The 20,427-nt window shown below is 37.6% G+C and overlaps 1 protein-coding gene across 6 annotated transcripts in view; it reads left to right on the forward strand.

Moving 5' to 3' along the window:
• FAM13A (family with sequence similarity 13 member A) overlaps nt 1-20,427 on the forward strand; it is a 376,344-nt gene that overhangs the window by 83,871 nt on the left and 272,046 nt on the right. For 4 of the 6 annotated variants that reach the window (XM_050790419.1, XM_050790418.1, XM_050790421.1 and 1 more), the window contains 2 exons: nt 1,034-1,223; nt 9,694-9,903. In XM_050790419.1, the coding sequence (XP_050646376.1) occupies nt 1,034-1,223; nt 9,694-9,903 (400 nt within the window). Of the gene's footprint in view, nt 1-1,033; nt 1,224-7,944; nt 8,006-9,693; nt 9,904-20,427 lie in introns of those variants that run through there. The other 2 variants (XM_050790422.1, XM_050790427.1) reach the window with 2 other exon arrangements.

A 20,427-nucleotide genomic window follows, 5' to 3' on the forward strand; every position in this document is an offset into this window, starting at 1 on the left:
CTTTTACCAAATTACTTAACTCTGGTTTTTGTTTCCTCAACTCTAGATTGAACGTAATGTTTCTACTCTTAGGATTTTTTAGTGACTAAATGATGGTGATTTAAGTCATTTAATAGTATTTCCACATTGGTTAGCTGCTACATTCATTCTCAAAAAGTGGAAGTTTCCTCCAATTTTACTGCCTCTGTCCCCCAAATAAGACTGTTTGCATTTTTCCATCTCTCTTTTCAGTGTTTGGATTTATTAACATATATAATAAAATTTATATAAGACACATGCTTAAAAAATTCCTCTTTATTTGGATGCAGATTTTTATCACAAGGAAGAAACAAACTCTTATGAATTTTTCATTGTTTTATTAATTTGAGGTAATTGAATCTAAGTTGCATTTTTATTTACAATATATATAATACAATCTTGTTTAAGAATTTAAAATTGCGACTACCTAAATGTTGTTGTTTCAAAGATTTGAGGGCATTTTGAACCTCAGTACGAACTGAGTTGATATTATGTTCCAAAAGATTACTGAGATATTTACAGATGTAATCAAATCAGAGAACTATAATGGTCATTGTACATGTAGAATGGTCATTGTAATTTTTTCTTCTGACACTTTAAATTAAAGCTACCTTAAAATGACACCGAGACAAATTTTTGTCTTTAGAAACATCTCAGGATCTGCCTGGTGTTTCACTGTTCTTATAAATGTTTTATTTTCTTGTTAACCAGGTACTTCTGAGTCACACCCCTTGGTTACTGTAGTAATATATCTTAGATACGGCAGTGTATTGCTCCCTCTCTTAGCTACACACTTCAGTTGTGGCTTTAGGTTTCTCATTACTTTTCATTCCTTTTAGCCATTATATCTGAGCAACATGTGAGAGATGTTAGAGATTTTGGTTTGAGTTGAAGTAAAAATAAGACCACAACTATTCATCTTCAAACACATTTTAATTCACGTGTTTCTGTTGTAGCCATGCAACCTCCTGTAGTCAATATGACCGACTGCTCTTTTTTCTTACGTTCTTTTAAGCAAAGTAAAGCAGCGGTTCGGCTGAAAGAAGACATGAAAAAGATAGTGGCGGTGCCATTAAATGAACAGAAGGATTTTACCTATCAGAAGTTATTTGGAGTCAGTCTCCAAGAACTTCAACGGCAGGGGCTCACCAAGAATGGCATTCCAGCAATAGTGTGGAATATAGTGGAATACTTGACGCAGCATGGTGAGTTAAGTCATGCTTTAGTCTTTTCATTTTCACAGTCCCTTGCGTAAACAAATTATTTGTGTGAATTATTTCATAATGTATGATTAGACTGTCCTCTAAAGCACCTTCATTAGAATATTAAATTATTGTGTAATATACTTTTCATTTTAAAAAGGGCATTACTAAAAGGGCATTACTGCTTAACATTATCTTGACAGTACTAATTTGATCAACCATAGAGCAATCACTTTAATTATAGAGATTTCTAGTTTGGAATGTTTCCTAGTTTTAAATGCTAAAATACTCTGTTGTAATATTAATAGTCAGTTTTCTAGATTAATTAAATTCTAACTGATAGTCAATAATTTTTAATGTAATCAAACATGTTTTTGGGTATCTCTTTCACCTGAGGTCAATCATGAACTTATTCAATGCCTAGACTATCCTCATACGCTTAGAAGAGATACCAAAAAACTATGATGTAAAGCTGATTATGCAGGGTGGCAGTGGGCTGGTTTCTCTTATCTTTATAGAGATAAAGTTAAGCATGTAAAACATTTGGAGAGTAATATAGTACGTTATACAATAAAAAGATAAATTATATCTTAGTTACTGAGAGCTGTGTAGCCCACAGCTTTTTGATGATTTTGTTTAAAATAAATCATAAGCCTGGATCATTTGAGAGAATGTTTCCATATTCCCTGCATCTTTTTTTTTTTTTTTTTTTTTTTTTTTTTTTAAAAAAAAAGAGATAGGTTCTTGCTCTGTTACCCAGGCCAGAATGCAGTGATGTGATCATAGCTCACTGTAATCTCATACTTTAGGGCTCAAGTGATCTTCCTTTCTTAGCCTCTTGTGTAGCTGGGACTACAGGTGTATTCCACCACACCTGGCTGATTTATTTTTATTTTTATTTTATTTTTATTTTTATTTTTTGTAGAGACAGGTTTTCCCAATGTTGCCCCAGCTGGTTCTGAACTCCTGGACTCAAACAATTTTCCCACCTCAGCCCCCCAAAGTGTTGGGATTATAGGCATGAGCCACCACACTCAGCCATGTAGGGATTTTTAAATGTAGAACTTGAGGCTTCAAACATATTCTGTACAGTAGTCCCCGATGTTATGCATGGTTTGGTTTTCCAGGGTTTCACTCTTACCTGTGACCAATCATGGTCCAAAAATGCTAACTGGAAAATTCCAGAAATAAATAATTCATCCGTTTTTTGGTTTTTTTTTTTTTTCTGTTTTTTGTTTTTGTGACGGAGGTTCGCTTTTGTAGCCCAGGCTGGAGTGCAGTGGCATGATCTCGGCTCACTGCAACCTCTGCCTCCCGGGTTCAAGCAATTCTCCTGCCTCATCCTCCTGAGTAGCTGGGATTACAGATGCACACCCAGCTCTTTTTTTTTTTTTTTTTTTTGTATTATTAGTAGAGATGGTATTTCACCATGTTGGCCAGGCTGGTCTTGAACTCCTGACCTCAGGTGATCTGCCTGCCTCGGCCTCCCAAAGTGCTGGGATTCCAGGCATGACCCACTGCACCCGGCCAACAATTCATCAGTTTTAAATGGTATAGCCTTCTGAGTAGCATGATGAGCTCTCCAGCCATCCTGCCGCTTGGGACCTTAATCGTCTGCTTGTCCAGTGTATCCATGTGTGTATGCCACCTGCCTGTTAGTCATTTAGTAGTGGCCTCAGTTTGCAGATTGATCATTGTGGTAGCACAGTGCTTGTGTTCAGGTGACTCTTATTTTACTTAATAATGGCCCCAAAGTGCAAGAAAAATAATGCTGGCAATTCGATATGCCGAAGAGAAGCCATGAAGTGGCTTTTAATTGAAAAGGTGAGTTCTCGACTTAATAAAGGAAGAAAAAAAAATGTATGCTGAGGTTGCTAAGATCTATGGTAAGAACAAATCTCTCCCAATTATTCTATTGTATTCCTTTTTTTTTTTTTTTTTTAAAGGGACAGGGTCTTGCTCTGTTGCCCAGGCTGGAATGCCATGGTGTGATCATAACTCACTGCAGCCTCATATTCCACTGTTCAAATAATCTTCCCACCACAGCCTCCTGAGTAGCTATTATACAGGCATGTGCCACTGTAACCTGCTAATTAAAAAAATGTTTTTAGAGGCAGGTCTCGCCATGTTGCCCAGGTTGGTTTGAACTCCTGGCCTCAAACAATCCTTCCACCTCAGCCTCTTAAGTAGCTTGGATTATAGATGTGAGCCATTTCAACTGGCTCTATTCTGTTTTATTATTGTTGTTGTTAATCTCTTACTATGCCTACTTTTTAAATTAAACTTTATCATAGATATGTACGTATAGGAAAAAAAAAACCAGTATATATAGGGTTTGGTACTATCCAATATTTCAGGCATCCATTGGCAGTCTTGGAACATATCCCCTTTGGGTAAGGTGGGTCTACTGTATTTTGAGTAATTTGTTTCAGGCCATATCTTTCCAGCTTTACAAGTCCCTTCACCCTTTCTGATAAGAATCATTTATTGGAAAGGAGTGAGAAGCGCTCATCACATGTTCCTCTATAGGAACATGTATCAACTTTTGACAGGGACTCTATGGCAGATTATTCATTCTGCTGATGGTTAGATGTTAATTGAAAAAACGTCTGTCTGCTCTGGTTACTAGGCATGTAGGTGACTGATATGGTTAGGCTTTGTGTTCCCACCCAAATCTTATCTTGAATCATAATCCCCTAATCCCCACGTGTCAAGGGAGAGACCAGATGAAGGTAATTGAATCATGGGGGTGGTTTCCCCCAGGCTGTTCTCTGATAGTGAGTTCTCAAGAGATCTGATGTTTTCATAAGGGGCTCTTCCCGCTTTGCTCAGCACTTCTTCTCCTTCCTGCCACCTTGTGAAGAAGGCGCCTCACTTCCCCTTTGCTTTCTGCCTCGTAAGTTTCCTGAGGCCTCCCCAGCCATGCTGAACTGTGAGTCTTTCTTTTATAAATTACCCACTTTCAGGCAGTTCTTTATGACAAAATTGTATTTTTTTTTCTGAAAACTTAAGAGCCAGGTTTCTGCTCTTACTCTGTAGAGTTTTTCTCCTTATTAAAGGAAGATAAATTGCAAAAAGGCCAGATTCTTAGAAAACAGCTCTGGATTTATTCAAATACTTCAAACAGTGAAACACAAACAGTGTTACACATTGCATGACAGGAAGATGGAAGTTTGGCCTACAAAATCTTGAAGCCAGGAGTTACAACCAGCTTTAATAGGATTTATTTACATACTTGGTTTTGAGTAAGACTGTGTATCCCACTGAGTCAGATACAAATGGATTTCTAGATCATTCATTTAATCTGTTAAGTAGGGATGTATATTCATTTAGATGTCCAACTATGGGTACCTAAAGTAGTATTTTGGTTTTGGCATAATCAGTGTTCTTTCTCTCAACATTAATTGGATAATAGTCTCTTGAGCATACTTTTATTGTGTAAAAATAGTTTACATTTTTAATTTTTAAAAATTTTAATTTTTTTGAATAGTTAATAAAGTTATGTGGTTCAAAATATAGGAGGGTATATGGTGAAAAGTCTCTCTCTACAAACTGTCTCCTGACCTTTGTTTTCTCTCTCTAAAACAGTATTACTATACCTGTTTCTGGTATCTTCTTAAGATGTTTCGTGTATATATAAGTATATGTCTGTGTGTTCTTTTTTCCCTTTTATCACAAATATTGCATACTGTTCTGAATCTTTTAAATATCAAGGTATTTTGGAGATTGTTCTATATTGCATAAAGAGCTTTACTCATTTTTAATTATTTTATTTTCCTCTGCCTACTGTTTTACCATATGTATATATCATGTCTTTAAGCAGTCCCACACTGATGGGCACATGGATTGTTTCCAGTCTTATATTGTTTACAAACAATGATTCCATGGTTAACCTTTAACATATGGCATTTCAAGCACATGCAAGTGTGTGCATAGACTGCCTTCCTGGAAGTGGACTCCTGGGTGGTCAGAGGATATGTGCATCTGTAATGAACTCTATCAGAGTTGAAACAGTTTATACTCACACCATCAACATATGAAAATTTTGGCAAAATTTAAATTAGGGATTGATTTTATTCTGCCCCTCCTTAGCATACTGTTAGTTATACTTTAACAGGGTGTATTTGGGTAATGCAAACTAACCATTTTATTAAGTTAAATCAGTCGTTCTTAATGAGGGATGTGAAATAGAATCACTAGTGGAATCTTTCATAATACACATGCATTGCCCACACCTCATATCTACTGAATCAGAATCTTGACTGGGCAAACTCAGGTAGGCCTAGCACCTGTATTTTGAAAGGCTATGTAGTTAATTACTATGTAGACAAACATAAGCCCCTTCTTGTATTTGAAACTATCATGTTAATAAACCAAAGAAACTGTGTAAGTTTGAAGGGTAGTATAAAGTTTGAGGGCATAATACTTCAATTTGTTTTATTTAATTACTTTGCAGTTTTTTTCAGGTCAACAAATATTTACTGTACACTTGTGATATACAGTAAGCACTGTGTCAGGCATGGGAATGGGACTATAGGGGTCACGTGACTGGTCATATAATTCAATCATAGGTTGGCATTTTGGTTATGCTTTATTATTGTTTCACATAAATGCAGACAGTTTAACAATTGGCATGAGAGTAAACTGTTATTGTAATGGAATTTTAAGACAGAAAGACCTATGTCAAGCCCTTTAATCAGATTTTGGATAGTTTCATTTAAAAATATATACATTATAACTTATAAAGCATATAGTCTTTAAACTCTTTTTCTCACTGACAATGTTAACAGCTTCTTTCTCTTAGTTTAGCATGAAGATACTATAGGTGATGCCGTTTTAACCCGCAGTGTAGAGTTTCAAGTCACCACCAGGTGTCAGAATGTGCTTACTTATTGTCATACTACTTCCTTGGCCAAAGTGTGCTGTTAGGCAAATTGTGACTTCTGGCATATTCTGTTTCTAATGGCATATTCTGTTTCTAATAGTCATACTATTTTGAAAGAAATATTTCAATTGTACAGAAAAGTATCTTTCAGTGATGTAGACATTACTTATATAATTTTTTCATTTCTAAACCACTATTAAGTTGCTGTTTTGTAGTAATTAGCACATAGCCTAAAATCAAATATAATAGAAGCTTTGAAATGTGTGAGAGTAACTCTGCTTCACGAAGTCATCCAAATATCCCCTTTTTCTGAATATTTTTGTTATAGTCATAACTTTCTAAAATTTTAGGGTGGGAAAATTTAAAGGTTATTTGGTCTGGTAAGCCTCTTGTGGGTATTGGATGTATTCTAGCCTCATAAGAGGCTTAAAAAACTGTATGGATTATTCTTCTCAGAATGTGATATATTCATGTCCAGGATTATAAACTTCCCCTAGCTGAACATCACTAATTATGGTAATTAGTGATAAAAGAGTTGTGGGTGGGAGATATTCCTGAGGGAAGAGTTGTTCAGATAAATGGGACAGAGACAGGAAAATATTATTAAGGAGCATTAAATTCAGTCACTTCTACTTGTACCTTACATGTCTTCTAGTTTGGTCCAGTGGGATCAGGAGGCTTGAGGACCACAGACAGTTCTTGGAGCTGGGTAGTTTTTTCTGAAATTGCTGGAAGTATATTTATTTGGGGGAAGGTTCATAAAAACCTTGTTGGAAAAGAAAGACTAAGGTCAAAGCTAAAAAGACAAAAAAAAAAAAAACATCATGTGAAATCAGATCTAAGGGGCATTTGGTAGGCCAAAAACAGAAGGCAAGGTTAGGTTAAGCAGCTGGGTAAATATAGGAACAGGAAACAAAACTCTAAATTTTCAGGATTTCAGCTTTGACCAGGGATGGAATGCCTTTCTGTTGGATGCTAGCTGCTTGATTGTTGGATAAGTTTCTGAAGCTAAAGATAAACTTTTGTATAGTAGAGGAAACAGACCTTGAAAGCTTTAAACAATTAAGCTGGCGTCTCCCAATAGAACCTGATATTCCACACAACTTAAGGGAAAGGCGTATCATATTCGTTATCCATTTGCTGCATAACAGATTACCCCAAAACATAGTAGATTAAAACAATAGTATTTATCATTATCTCACAGTTTCTGTGGGTCAGGAATCCAGACACATCTTAGTTGTGTCCTCTGTCTTAGAGTTACAAGGCTGTGATCATGGTGTCAGCCAAGGCTTCAGTCATATCAGGACTCAACAGGGGAAAAATTCCCTCCCAAGCTCATTCATGTGGTTGTTGGCAGGATTCTGTTACTTGTGAGCTGTTGACCTGAGGGTTTTCAGTTATTCACTGGTCGTTGGCCAGATACCACCTTTAGATCTTTGCCCGTGGCCAGTAGCTAATAAAGTACATCAGAGAGACGGAGAGAGAAGGGGAGAGAGAGAGAAAGAGAGAGAAGCATGATGGATTGTCAGTCTTTCATAACTTAATCTCAAAATATGACATGACATCACATTTGCTGTATTCTGTTGTTAGAAGCAAGTCACTAGGTCTGGCCCACACTCAAGTAGAGGGGATTATAATGGGTGTGGTACGAGAAGTGGGCTTCATGGGAACTATTTTAGAAGCTGTCTGCCACACAGACCAATTGATATCTCTTCTATTTAGGTGGTGCCCTGGTCATAGTCATTGTTAAATACTTTTAATATCATCCCTAGTGTCACAGTTTTTTTCAGAATTGGAGCTAAAATTCATATCAACTTTTGATATTGATTTTCTTTACAGCCAAATAATATGTATACGTGGAAGAACCCAAACGTCTTACCAGACTTCAAAGTCCATGAGGGTAATGATAGTGTTGAATTTTTTTCTCACGATTGATTTTTTTATGACCTAACATAATGTCAGGCACTTATTACATGTTTGTTGAATTAAAGAGCTTATAAAGCATTTTATCAGATTATAAAATAAAATGAAATTAGCTTCCTCTTTTGCTTTAAAAAGCAATGCAATTACCAGGTAAGGGTAAGAAGCAAAGGCTGATATAAATTATCACCTCCCCTCTAAAAAATCCTGATAGGCTTCAATGTCATTATGTTTTTGCTAACATTCACCATTAGACTCTCAAGAATGTCAAGTTAAATCCTGGCCTGCTCTTTCTTAGAAAGATTGTTTCTTACACTTTCGAAGTCTTCTACTGCCTGACACACTCGCTTACATGGTGTGCAGCACACTGAGCTGGAAATCATTATCTTCTGCCCTAAACCAGCTACTCTCCTATCCCTACCCCCAACCTTATCTTTTACAGTGTTTTTTCTTTCCCTGTATTCCTATTTTTCAAAACCTTAAGGTTACCTTTCAACTCTTTCCCTCTCCCTTTTGAACCAAGTTACCAAATCATCTTTACTCTTTATTTTTCACTTCTTTTCCACCATAATATCAGTTTACTACCTTAAAATAGAAGATAGTTTCCATAAGGCAAGCCCTCTTCATACCCTACTTCTTAGCTAGCTAAATCTTCCTAAAACCCTTATTATATTTTGTCTTTTTCCTCACTTAATACTCCAGTGATAAAGCCTTCACTGTTTAACTTGTCACAGACCCCTTCCTGTTTTTCCATTTTATTATCCCATCATTCTTTGACCTAGGCACCCCACATTGTCCTCTGCCTACCTTTCTTTATGCTGTCCTGTCTCTACTTCTCAATTTGTATTTTTGTTTATCTTTGTCAGGGGTAGATCAAGGTTTTGTGGGTCCAGATGCCTAAACTTTTTGAGACTTCTTTAAGAAAAAGAACGTGATACTAAGAATACAGGATTAGGGACAGAGCTTGTAAAGGGCCCAAGAAAATGAGGGGCCCTGAAGCTCAAGCTTCATTGGTTTCATAGCTCAACTGCTCCAGCCCCTCTGTGTTGCTTTAGCCAAAGGTTAAGTTTACCTCCTCCAGGAGGCCTTCTCTGATGACCTCAGCTGACACTGATATCCCCGGTCAACTGACTGAAGTCAAGGATCTTGTCTTACACCACTCTATAGTTTCCTAGAGTCTTACATTTTGAATTTAGTGATTACTGAAAAACCATCACTTATTTCTTAAACTATTACACAGGTAATCACATAGAGTTTAAAAGTTTCTTAAATACATGTCATTTAAAAAGTAGTTGTTCATGAAGTGTTAAGCTGCTGTTAGAGCCCTGAGTAAGTTTTTGTTATGTGCTCTAGAAGATTACATAAATGAAAAATTTCTTTGTATACTCTGTTTTGCTCTATGTTTATATATGGCATAGCCTTATTTTTAAAGGCTGGGTTTTATACCAATCCTGTATGATCTGTTTAGTTGATATGCAGTGGATATGAACATTTATTATTCTAAGGAAAGTTTTACAAAATGTGAAAGTCATGCAATGATTGATAATTACAGTGTTGTGAGAATCATATGCTGAAATTTCTCTCTTTGTGTTTTGTGTTGTTATCATTCTTTACATTTCATGTCTGTGAGAAACCTATTTATTTTCTGGGTCTACTTTGCTCTTCCAGGACTCACCCAAGAAGGTCTTTTTCGGGTGAATGGTAACGTGAAGGTGGTGGAACAACTTCGACTGAAGTTCGAGAGTGGAGTGCCCGTGGAGCTCGGGAAGGACGGTGATGTCTGCTCAGCAGCCAGTCTGCTGAAGCTCTTTCTGAGGGAGCTGCCCGACAGTCTGATCACGTCGGCGTTGCAGCCTCGATTCATTCAGCTCTTTCAGGGTTAGTACAGTAAATCTTTCTAGGAGTGAAAACAACTTTATTAGGCCAGGCACGGTGGCTCACACCTATCATCCCAACACTTTGGGAGGCTGAGGTAGAAAGAGTGCTTGAAGCCAGGAGTTGAAGACCACCGTGGGTAACCAAGCAAGACCCCCATCTCTACAAAAAAAACAAAAAACAAAACAAAAAGCCGGAAAAAACCACCAGTTTTATTTTTAGTTCATGTACTAAATATTTAAAATTTAAAAAGCTTTTAAATATTTGTGGTCTTTCTGTAACCACCACCTTGCTATTTTACTCCAGGCCGTCATCTCCTATGTAAAATCATACTAGACTGATTATGAAATACTATTATTAAATGAAATTTCTGATACCATTAACATGTGACTACTTCAGTAACATAATATTGAAAAGCCCTGATGCTTTTGAGCCAAAGACATGTTCTTTTCTGACTAATGACTGCCATAAAAGGAGTGAGATCAAGAATAATTTAGAAAACATTAGAGAAAAATAAAGGAAATATTCATTACATTGTGTTTGGTTAGTGACCTTTGAAACTGAAAACTCACTGGTGTACTTGCTTTTTCTCATAAGCAAGATTGAGTCCTAAAATAATTGTGTTCATTTTGTGAAGTAAAAATTGATTTTTGATTGTAGTAATAAGTGGTTTCATATGAAAGAATTCCCTTTTTTTTTTGTTTTTTTGAGACATAGTTTCATTCTTGTCACTCAGGCTGTGGTGCAGTGGCACGATCTTGGCTTACTGAAACTTTTGCTTCCCAGGTTCAAGCAGTTCTCCTACCTCAGCCTCCCGAATAGCTGGGATTACAGGTGCCCACGACCATGCCCGGCTAATTTTCGTATATTTAATAGAGTTGGGGTTTCACCATGTTGGCCAGGCTGGTCTCAAACTCCTGACCTCAGGTGATCCACCCATCTCGGCTTCCCCAAGTGCTGGGATTACAGGTGTGAACCACTGCACCTGGCCAGGAACTCGCTTTTTAAGTGTAATAATTATAGGCATAGTCATTATTGAGTTCTCCTTCCTAAGTGCTGTAAGAAAAATGGTGTACCCTTGAAAGCCATTTCTTTTATTATTTTTCCCAAATTAGAGAAGAAAGGAGAAAATATATTTCCAAAAGTATTAGTTGCCAGATTAAGGATGTTACCTAAAGCCACATTCCTTTACAGCAGTGATGTACCTACTCACATGTAATTTGCTAAAGAACAGGGTAAGTGAGAAGGCCAGATAGGACAAGTAAGAAAGTACCAGAAATATTTTACCTCATGAAAGACCATTTTGAAATATTAGCTAAAAGTAGTGTGGTTGTATCAGAAGAGGACACTAACTATCTCTACTTGCCATCCCCTAGGGAGGGAGACCTGTCTGTAGCTCTCCCCCAGGCCCTCATATCAGCAATGCCTCCTGCCCTGGCCTCTTCTCACTTCTCTGCAGCCCCTGGCCTCCTGTGGTGACCTCCAGGCAATCCTTTTGGAAGATTACTCATGTCTTATTTCTTTCTTCAGAGTACCCAGGCGGTCCTCAGGAAACACATCTTTGCCACGTTCTTGAAATGGAGGTCAGTCACAAGGCAGAGCCCTGCCTTCTTGTGCTGCCGCCCAGGGCACCCGTAGCCAGACTGTCTGCGTTAGACTCTTTAAGGAGTTTTAGACTCTTCAAACTACCCAAGTGATTATCTGATGCCCCTCACTTGGCTTGGGAAAGTTAGGGGAAGCATTATATATCTCTAACAGCTCTCTCCCTTTAAAGAAATCCTCGCTGTCTAATTTTTAACTTCAAATTTTCACATGAATTTCCTGCTTAAATATCTCTGTGGCCAATTGATGGCCCAAGGCCTCCAGACCTGGGTTTGGTCTCACCTTCACAAGTTCTATATAGCCCGTCTAGCATTTTGGCTTAGAATGGGAGGGCCCATCACAACCTTTATTTTTATCTTTGAGGCCTCAACCCCAAATTGTATTAATTTGCTACATCTGCCCTAACAAAATACCACAGACTGGGTGTTACAAGCCTAAACGAGAGAAATTTATTTCTCACAGTCCTGGAGGCTGCAAATCCAAGATCAAGGTGCCAGCAGTGTTGGTTTCTCCTGAGGCCTCTCTCTCCGGTGTGCAGATGGCTGCCTTCTCACTGTGTCCGCACGTGGCCTTTCCTCTGTGTGCACTCTCCTGATGTCTCTTCCTCTTCTTATAAGGACACTACTATTGGATTAGGGACCCCTATTATAATCTAATTTAACCTTAACTACCACTTTAAAGGCCCCCAATACAATCACATTCTGAGGTATGGAGGTTAGAGCTTCAACATATGAATTTTGGAGGGAGCACAATTCAGTCCTTAATAATGATGCAACAGGAAAAATCCCAGAAGTTTTACCTATTTTCAAACCTATTATTTTTTTGTGGTCTCAACTACTTCATTTTTGAAAAAAAAAAAGATTTTATTTTTCGAAAAGGCGTAACATTATTGGATTACTAAATATTGTATTTTATTGAAAATAGTGATAAAATATGAAAGCAAATTAGAAGAAGTTTGTTCTGGACAACAATGCTTTTTAGCTTTGTATGTCAGTGAGTGACATATGTTTGAGGCTTGTTAATTGGAAACTGTATGAACTTTTTCCCGATATGTATGAAGATAACCATTCCTTCATAAAGATGACTATTCCTCCTATTTGGAGACATTAAATCCTTTTTACAAGGAATATTTTATCTATAGGGATGGAAAGTTTTGAGATAAAGTTTGGAAATTATTTTAAAATAATGTCTATAGGAGTTGACAAATATTTTGTGCGTAATGCAAAATATTTGGCAGTCAAATATCTTTAGTATTCTTAATATTATTCTATAGTATTCTATATTATTAAGTATTCTTATTACTCAAAAATCCTGTATGTTTCAAAGGCTTTTATCGCATTTCCAGAATCATTTTCATTTGATGTGAGAATATACTGTTTTATTATTTTTATTACTATTTATAGAACTATTTTTGTTATTTAGGTCTTTGTGAGTTGTCATATTCTTTATGACATGGTTCCTCAGTCATCAAAAAGTTGATAGGCATCATAAAAGCAAGCAGTATCATTCTAAAAGCAAGACTCATTGTATAGTCAGCCTTTAGGTTATGTGAGATTATGCACAGGTAACAAATTTTGATGGGAAGAGAGGTTAAATTTTTGCTATATTAGTATTATTCTTCCATTCCCTTAAAATCTCTGGTTAGATTTGAGTCATTCAGTAAAAAAAAAATTTACAGTTAAGCATCAATGACAGAAATACATTCTGAAAAATACGTTATTAGGTGATTTCATTGTTGTGTGAACATCATAGAGTATACTTATACAAGCCTAGATGGTATAGCCTACTATACACCTAGGCTATATGGCATACCCTATTGCTTCTAGGCGACAAACCTATACAGCATATTACTGTACTGAGTGCTGTAGGCAGTTGTAACGCAGTGGAAAACACTTGTGTATCTAAACATATCTAAAAATGGAAAAGGTACAGTAGGCCTGGCCTGTGGCTCATGCCTGTAACCCTGCACTTTTGGAAGCTGAGATGGGCAGATTGCTTGAGCCTGGGAGTTTGAGACCAGCCTGGGTGACATGGCAAAACCCCATCTCTACAAAAAATAAAAAAAATTAGCAGGACATGGTGGCATGCACCTGTAGTCCCAGCTACTCAGGAGGCTGAGGTGGGAAGATCACTTGAGCCTAGAAAGTCGAGGCTGCAGTGAGCCATAATCATGCCACTGCACTCCAGCCTGAGTGACAGAGTGAAACCCTGTCTCAAAAGAAATAAAAAAGAAAACAGAAAAGGTACAGTAAAAATACAGTATAAAAGATTTTTTAAATGGTACGCCTGTACAGGGCATTTACCATGAATGGAGCTTGCAGGATTGGAAGTTGCTCTGGGTGAGTCAGTGAGTGAGTGGTGAGTGAATGTGAAGGCCTAGGACATTACTGCACCACTGTAGGCTTTATAAATCTTGTACACTTAAGCTAAATTAAAATTTATTTAAAAAATTGTTTTTTCTTCAGTAATAGACCTTTAGCTTGCTGTAACTTTTTTACTTTATAACTTTTTAACTTTTAAAAACCTTTTGATTCTTTTAAAATAACACTTAGCTTAAAATACAAATACCTTGCATAGCTCTACAAATTTTTTCTTTATATATATACTTTTAATATTTTTCTATTTTTAAAACTTTCATTTTTCTTTTTTTACTTTGTAAAATTGTTTTTTTTTTTTTTTGTTTAAACTAAGACATAAGCACAGATGTGAGACTAGGCCTGCGGAGTCAGAATCATCAATATTACTACCTTCCACCTCCATATCTTGTTCCAATGGAAAGTCTTCAGGAGCAGTAACACTCGTGGAACTGCCATCTCCTACCATAGCAATGCCTTCTTACGGAATACCTCCTGTAGCACCTGCCTGAGTCTGTGTTACAGTTAACATACACATGTGTATATATATGTATGTATATGCATATGTGTATCTGAATCTGTGTCACAGTTAACGTATGCATGTATGTGTATCTGTATATGTGTATGTATATCTGAGTCTGTTATAGTTAAGATACACGTGTGTATATATCTATGTATACGTATATGTGTATCTGAGTCTGTTATAGTTAACATACACATGTATATATGTATGTATATGTATATGTGTATCTGAGTCTGTGTTACAGTTAACTTTATATAAAGTTCATACATATAAATAGAATGAGTACACTCTAAAATGCACTTTTTAAAATATATATATATAAATAGAATGAGTACACTCTAAAATAACAATAAAATGTATAGTATAGTAAGTTTTCACTTAATGTTGTTGATAATTTCTTGGAAACTGCAACTTTAAGCAAAATGATATATTGGGAAAGAAATTTTACCACAGGCAGATTGATAGAAACAAAAGTTAAGTTCTGATGGCGTGTTTCTGGTTACAAAAACATCACCAAACTTCTAATTGAAGACTCAGAACACTTCTGATATTAAATGTTGAAATAAATGTGCGGTACACATACATTTAAGAAGTATTTTGTAAAAAATAAGAATGATTTCCCTAGTTGTTGGTAAATTAGTGAGTGATGGCTGTCATAGCGCTGATGGGTTAAATCAAGGAATAGGTATTTGTGAATTATCAGCAGCACCTCTTCCCACCACATAGTTCAAAATCAGTGACAAATATGGCAGGCTCACTGAGTGCGTTCCTACTGCATTGTTTATTGTCATGCATTTGTAGGATTATTGTCTATGAATTTTTATTTTACAATCATTTATATTCATTCATTTATTCATTCATTCATTTTCTAACCTGCCTTTTCCAATTCAGGGTCGTGAGTGGCTGGAACCTACCTCAGCAGCTCAGGCGCAAGGTGGGAATCGACCCTGAACAGGACACTGTTGCACCACAGGGTGTACTCACCCCCCTACCCACACTCATTCAAACTGGGACCATTTAGACATGCTGATGAACCGATCATGCCCATCTTTGGGGTGTGGGAGGAAACCGGAGCACCCAGAGAAAACTCATGCAGATCTGGGGAGAAGGCACAAACTCCACATAGACTGTGGCTCTGGCTAGGAATCTATTTTTTTTTTCTCATCAGCTTAGAACAAAATGACCTTGAATGAAATGACATTATACCTGCTTTATAGTAACTACATAAACCAGTAACATGGTCATTTATTATTGTTATCAAGTATTATGTACCCAATATAATTGTGTATGCTATACCTTTATAGGACTGGAAGCCAGTAGGTTTGTTTACACCAGCATCACCACAAACACATAAGTAATATGTTGCAGTAGGACATTATGATGGCTATGACATCACTGGGCAATAGGAAATTTTCAGCTCCATTATAATCTTATAGGACCGTAGTCATATATGCAGTCCCTCAGTGACCAAAACATCGTTATGCAGGGCATGACTATAATTGAGCAGCTACTAGTTATGTAAACTGCCAAGTAGAGGGAATAATGTATGCATTAGGCATCAGACAATATAACCTCTATAAAATAAACTTACTCTTTCATAATTCAGATAGAAAATAGGTAAGAAGGGTTACTGTGTTATATATATATTTTATTGTCTCTATAAAATAAACTTGGCTTTTGTGATTGGAATAACATTAATAAAAGCCTGGCATTGTGGAAATACACAGACATGTGTGGACCTGGTTATCTCTAACCTTGCATAGCTCATAGCACATACATTATAGCAGTTTGATTGGTTATAGCTTGTTACAGCCCAAGGAAGACTGCTTTAACATTCCCTAAGGAGAGGTAATGGTGTTGAGGGGAGTCTTATCTCTGGTACCTTTGGGTCTTTCCTAATCATCTGCAGTACGGGAATACAGAGGAAAGTTAATCTATAATCAGAGAAGCACAAGTTGCAACTGCATGCTACGTGACTCAGGCCACATATTCTCATTTCCCTTAAGGCTCAAATAATTTAAAGTTCCAACAGCTTTTAGTTTGAATTACTTAATTTAATTTCACAGTAGGATCTGATGATTTTGTGGTGGAGACTTTATTAAATATCTGTCTCAGAGATCGTGTGTGTGTGTGTGTGTGTGTGTGTGTGTTGTGTGTGTGTGTGTGTGTGTGTTTTGGAAGAAAGGGGAAAGATCCTGATGTGACATCTTAACAATTGATCCTTTAATAAACATAATGGAAGTTAAAAAAGGAAGATTATTTGGGGGCCATGACGAGGAGTTCATTTTAAATGGATGAGTAAAATGAAGGTCAGTGCTTATGAGAGGGATTAGCACTGAAGGTGTGCGTTTCATAGTCATCTTTGTAGACTCGTCAATGTTTATAATTCTGAGCATCAATTATGTTTGGACAATATTGTAGATATAAATGGATAACGAGCTAATTTTATATATTTCTTTAATCACAATTTAAGTGCCTGTTTTGGGTCAAGATTTTGCCTAGGTGCTTTCCTTGTGTTTGTGTTTTTATCTCCATTACAGCTATTCCTACAAATATTTCATAGATAAAGTGAAGCTCAGCTCAGTGAGGGCAAGTTACTTGCCAAAGAACAAGCAGGTAGATTGTGCAGAGTTGGGATCTGCCTGACTCCAAAGCCCAGCCTTTTTATTTTATTCTTCATGTATTAATCAGCTAGGGCCACCATAACAGAATAATACAGACTGGATGGCTAAAACAACAGAAACTTATTTTCTCACAGTTCTGGTGGCTGGAAGTCCAAGATCAAGGTGCTGGCAGTAGTTTCTGGTGAGGGTTCTTTTCTTTCCTTGCAGATGTCGTCACTTTGTTGCTGTGCCCTCACATAGCCTTTTGTCTGTGCTGAAGTACTCCTGATATCTCTTTCTCATCTTATAAGGACGCCAGCCCTATTTGATCAGGAGCCAACCCTTGTGGCCTCATTTAACCTTCATTACGTTCTTAAAGGCTCTGTCTTCCACTATGGTCACATTGGGAGTTAGGGTATCAATCTGTGAATTTTGGACAAAATTTGGTGCATAACACTGTGCTTTTTAAAATTTATGAAATTTGATAAATGTTTGAGTGAAAAACAGTAAAAATGCCTGCCGTGGGATGTTAATTAGATAGTCTCTGGGATATAAATTATTATAGCATTGATTTGTTTCTGTCTTGGAAATCCTTAATGTCTAGTGAGTTTAGAAGTAAGGAAAAAGTTTAAAATAAACAACATGCTGTGGAAAAAATGATACTGAGGTGTGTATTTTTTATTTGTACAAATAAGTTTTATATGTTTTTTGTGTTTAATATTGATCCTTTTTGAGAATATACTTGTTTGAGTGATGATGACAGTAATAGGTGCCACTAGGTGACTACTTACTGCTTAGTTTAATATCTAACAGATATTTTACTTATATAATCTCTTTTAATCTTAGCACCAGCTCTAATATGATATTGGCAGTGTAATCTCCATTTTGAAGAAAGTATAGCATGTGCCTTAGAGCATAGGTTCTGACTATGTGGAAAGCACATAGACCAATGGAACAGAATAGCCCAGAAATAAGGCTGCACAGCTACGACCATATGATCTTCAACAAAGCTGACAAAAACAAGCAATGGGGAAGAGACTCCCTATTCAATAAATGATGCTGGGATAACTGGCTACCCATATTCAGAAGACTGAAGCTGGACCCCTTTACATCGTATACAAAATTCAGCTCAAGATGGATTACAGACTTAAATGTAAATCCAATAGATTTCAAATCTCGGTTTGCCATTTGCTCTCCGCCTTAGTAGGGCCAAGTTACTTAACCTTTTTATGCCCTAGTGTATCTGTTAATGTATTTCTGTGTAACAATGACTCCAAAATTTAGTGGCTTAAATCAGTAAGCATGTATCTTCTCTCACAGTTTCTGTGGGTCAAGAACTCAAGTGTGGTTCTCCTGGGCAGGTCTGGTTCAAGGTCTCGGGAAATTGTGGTGAAGAGGTTGGCAGGAGCTACAGGTATGTGAAAGCTTGACTGGGGTTCGAGGATCTTTTTCCAGGATGGCTTACTCACATGGACGACAATTTAATGCTGGGTCATGGTGAGGCCTTTTTCGGTGGGCTTCTCCAGCTGGCTGCTTGAATGTTATCTTAACATGGTAGCTGGCTTCTCCTAGAGCGTGCAGTTCAAGAGAGATGGAAGCTGTCTTTTTAGCTCTAGAAGTCAGATAGAATCACTCTGCCCTGTTTGTTAGGGGCAAGTCATTAATCTGGTCTGTATTCAAGGGGATGGAAATTAGGCTCCATCTTTTTAAGGGAAATGTGTCAAACTTTGTGGGCATTTTAAAATCACCACCCTTAGGTTCCCGATTCAATGGAGATAACGATACGGGCAGGAGGCAGGAGAGCGGGGTCCCTGGTGAGGGCTCCACCCTCAAGCCTGGACCCATGGCCCTAAATTAGAACAGGCATTCCCGTTTTTGTCCATGAATGTTGCTTTCTGGTCTGTCCTGCCCCCCTATCCTGTGCCCATATAAACCCCAGACCTCGGCTGGCAGAGGGACAAGTGGCTGAATGTCGAGAGGAGAAGAAGCAACTAAGTGTCTTGAGACTGTGGATAGACGCGGCTTAACTTTGGAGAGGAGCCCAGCTGGAGACAGCAGAGTTTCAGGGAAACATTACCTGCACCATCCCTGTCTAGCTCTCCTTCCGCTGAGAGCCACTTCCACTGCTTAATAAAAAATCCGCATTCACCGTCCTTCAAGTCCATGTGACCTGACTCTTCCTGGATGCCAGACAAGGACCGGGGTCCCAAGAGGGCAGGGTGTAAAAGGCTGTCACACTGACTCTCCACTGAGCTGGTTAACACTTAGACGTCTATGGATGGCAACTGCTAAAAGACCGTTAATTGTAACACACCCCTAGACGCTACCTTGGGGGTGGAGCCCAAAAGTGCTCGCTCTGGCCCCAGCACTTGCATGCTCCTCCTCCCACAAGGGATTTGAGTAAGCAAGCCACACCCCTGTTGCAAGTCCCACAGAGGGGTGCAGGGAATTCTCCCTCTCAATAGCAGTAGTGTCTACTTCCTGAGGTTGTTGTGGATATTGAAAGATACTAAATAACTTGGAATAATGCCACGCACATACTAAGTATTTAGTAAGTGCTAAGCCAGTGCTTCTCAACTGTGACAGCCTATAAGAATTGCTTTGGAAAGCACATAGACCAATGGAACAGAATAGCCCAGAAATAAGGCTGCACAGCTACGACCATATGATCTTCAACAAAGCTGACAAAAACAATGGGGAAGAGACTCCCTATTCCGTAAATGATGCTGGGATAACTGGCTACCCATATTCAGAAGACTGAAGCTGGACCCCTTCTTTACATCGTATACAAAATTCAGCTCAAGATGGATTACAGACTTAAATGTAAAACCCAAAACTGTAAAAACCCTGGAAGACAACCTAGGCAATACCATCCGGATGTAGGAAAGGGCAAAGGTTTCATGACAAAGACACCAAAAACAGTTGCAACAAAAGCAAAAATTGACAACTGGGATCTAATTAAACTCAAGAGCTTCTGCACAGTAAAAGAAACTATCAACAGAGTAAACAGACAACCTATAGAATAGGAGAAAATATTTGCAAACTATGCATCTGACAAAGGTTTAATATCCAGCATCTATAAGGAACCTAAACATATTAACAAAAGAAAAACAACCCCGTTAAAAAGTGGGCAAAGGACATGAACAGACACTTCTCAAAAGAAGACATACATGCAGCCAACAAGCATATGAAAAAAGCTCAACATCACTGATCATTAGAGAAATACAAATCAGAACCACAATGAGGTATCATCTCACACCAGTCAGAATGGCTATTACTAAGAAGTCAAAAATTAACAGATGTTGATGGGGTTGTAGAGAAAAGGGAATCCTTATACACTGTTGGTGGGAGTGTAAATTTGTTCAACTATTGTGGAAAGTAGTATGGCAATTCCTCAAAGACCTAAAGACAGAACTACCATTCAACCCAGCAAATCTCATTACTG

Source organism: Macaca thibetana, chromosome 5 (genome assembly GCF_024542745.1).
Source record: "Macaca thibetana thibetana isolate TM-01 chromosome 5, ASM2454274v1, whole genome shotgun sequence".
In the NCBI taxonomy this organism is placed as follows: domain Eukaryota; kingdom Metazoa; phylum Chordata; class Mammalia; order Primates; family Cercopithecidae; genus Macaca; species Macaca thibetana.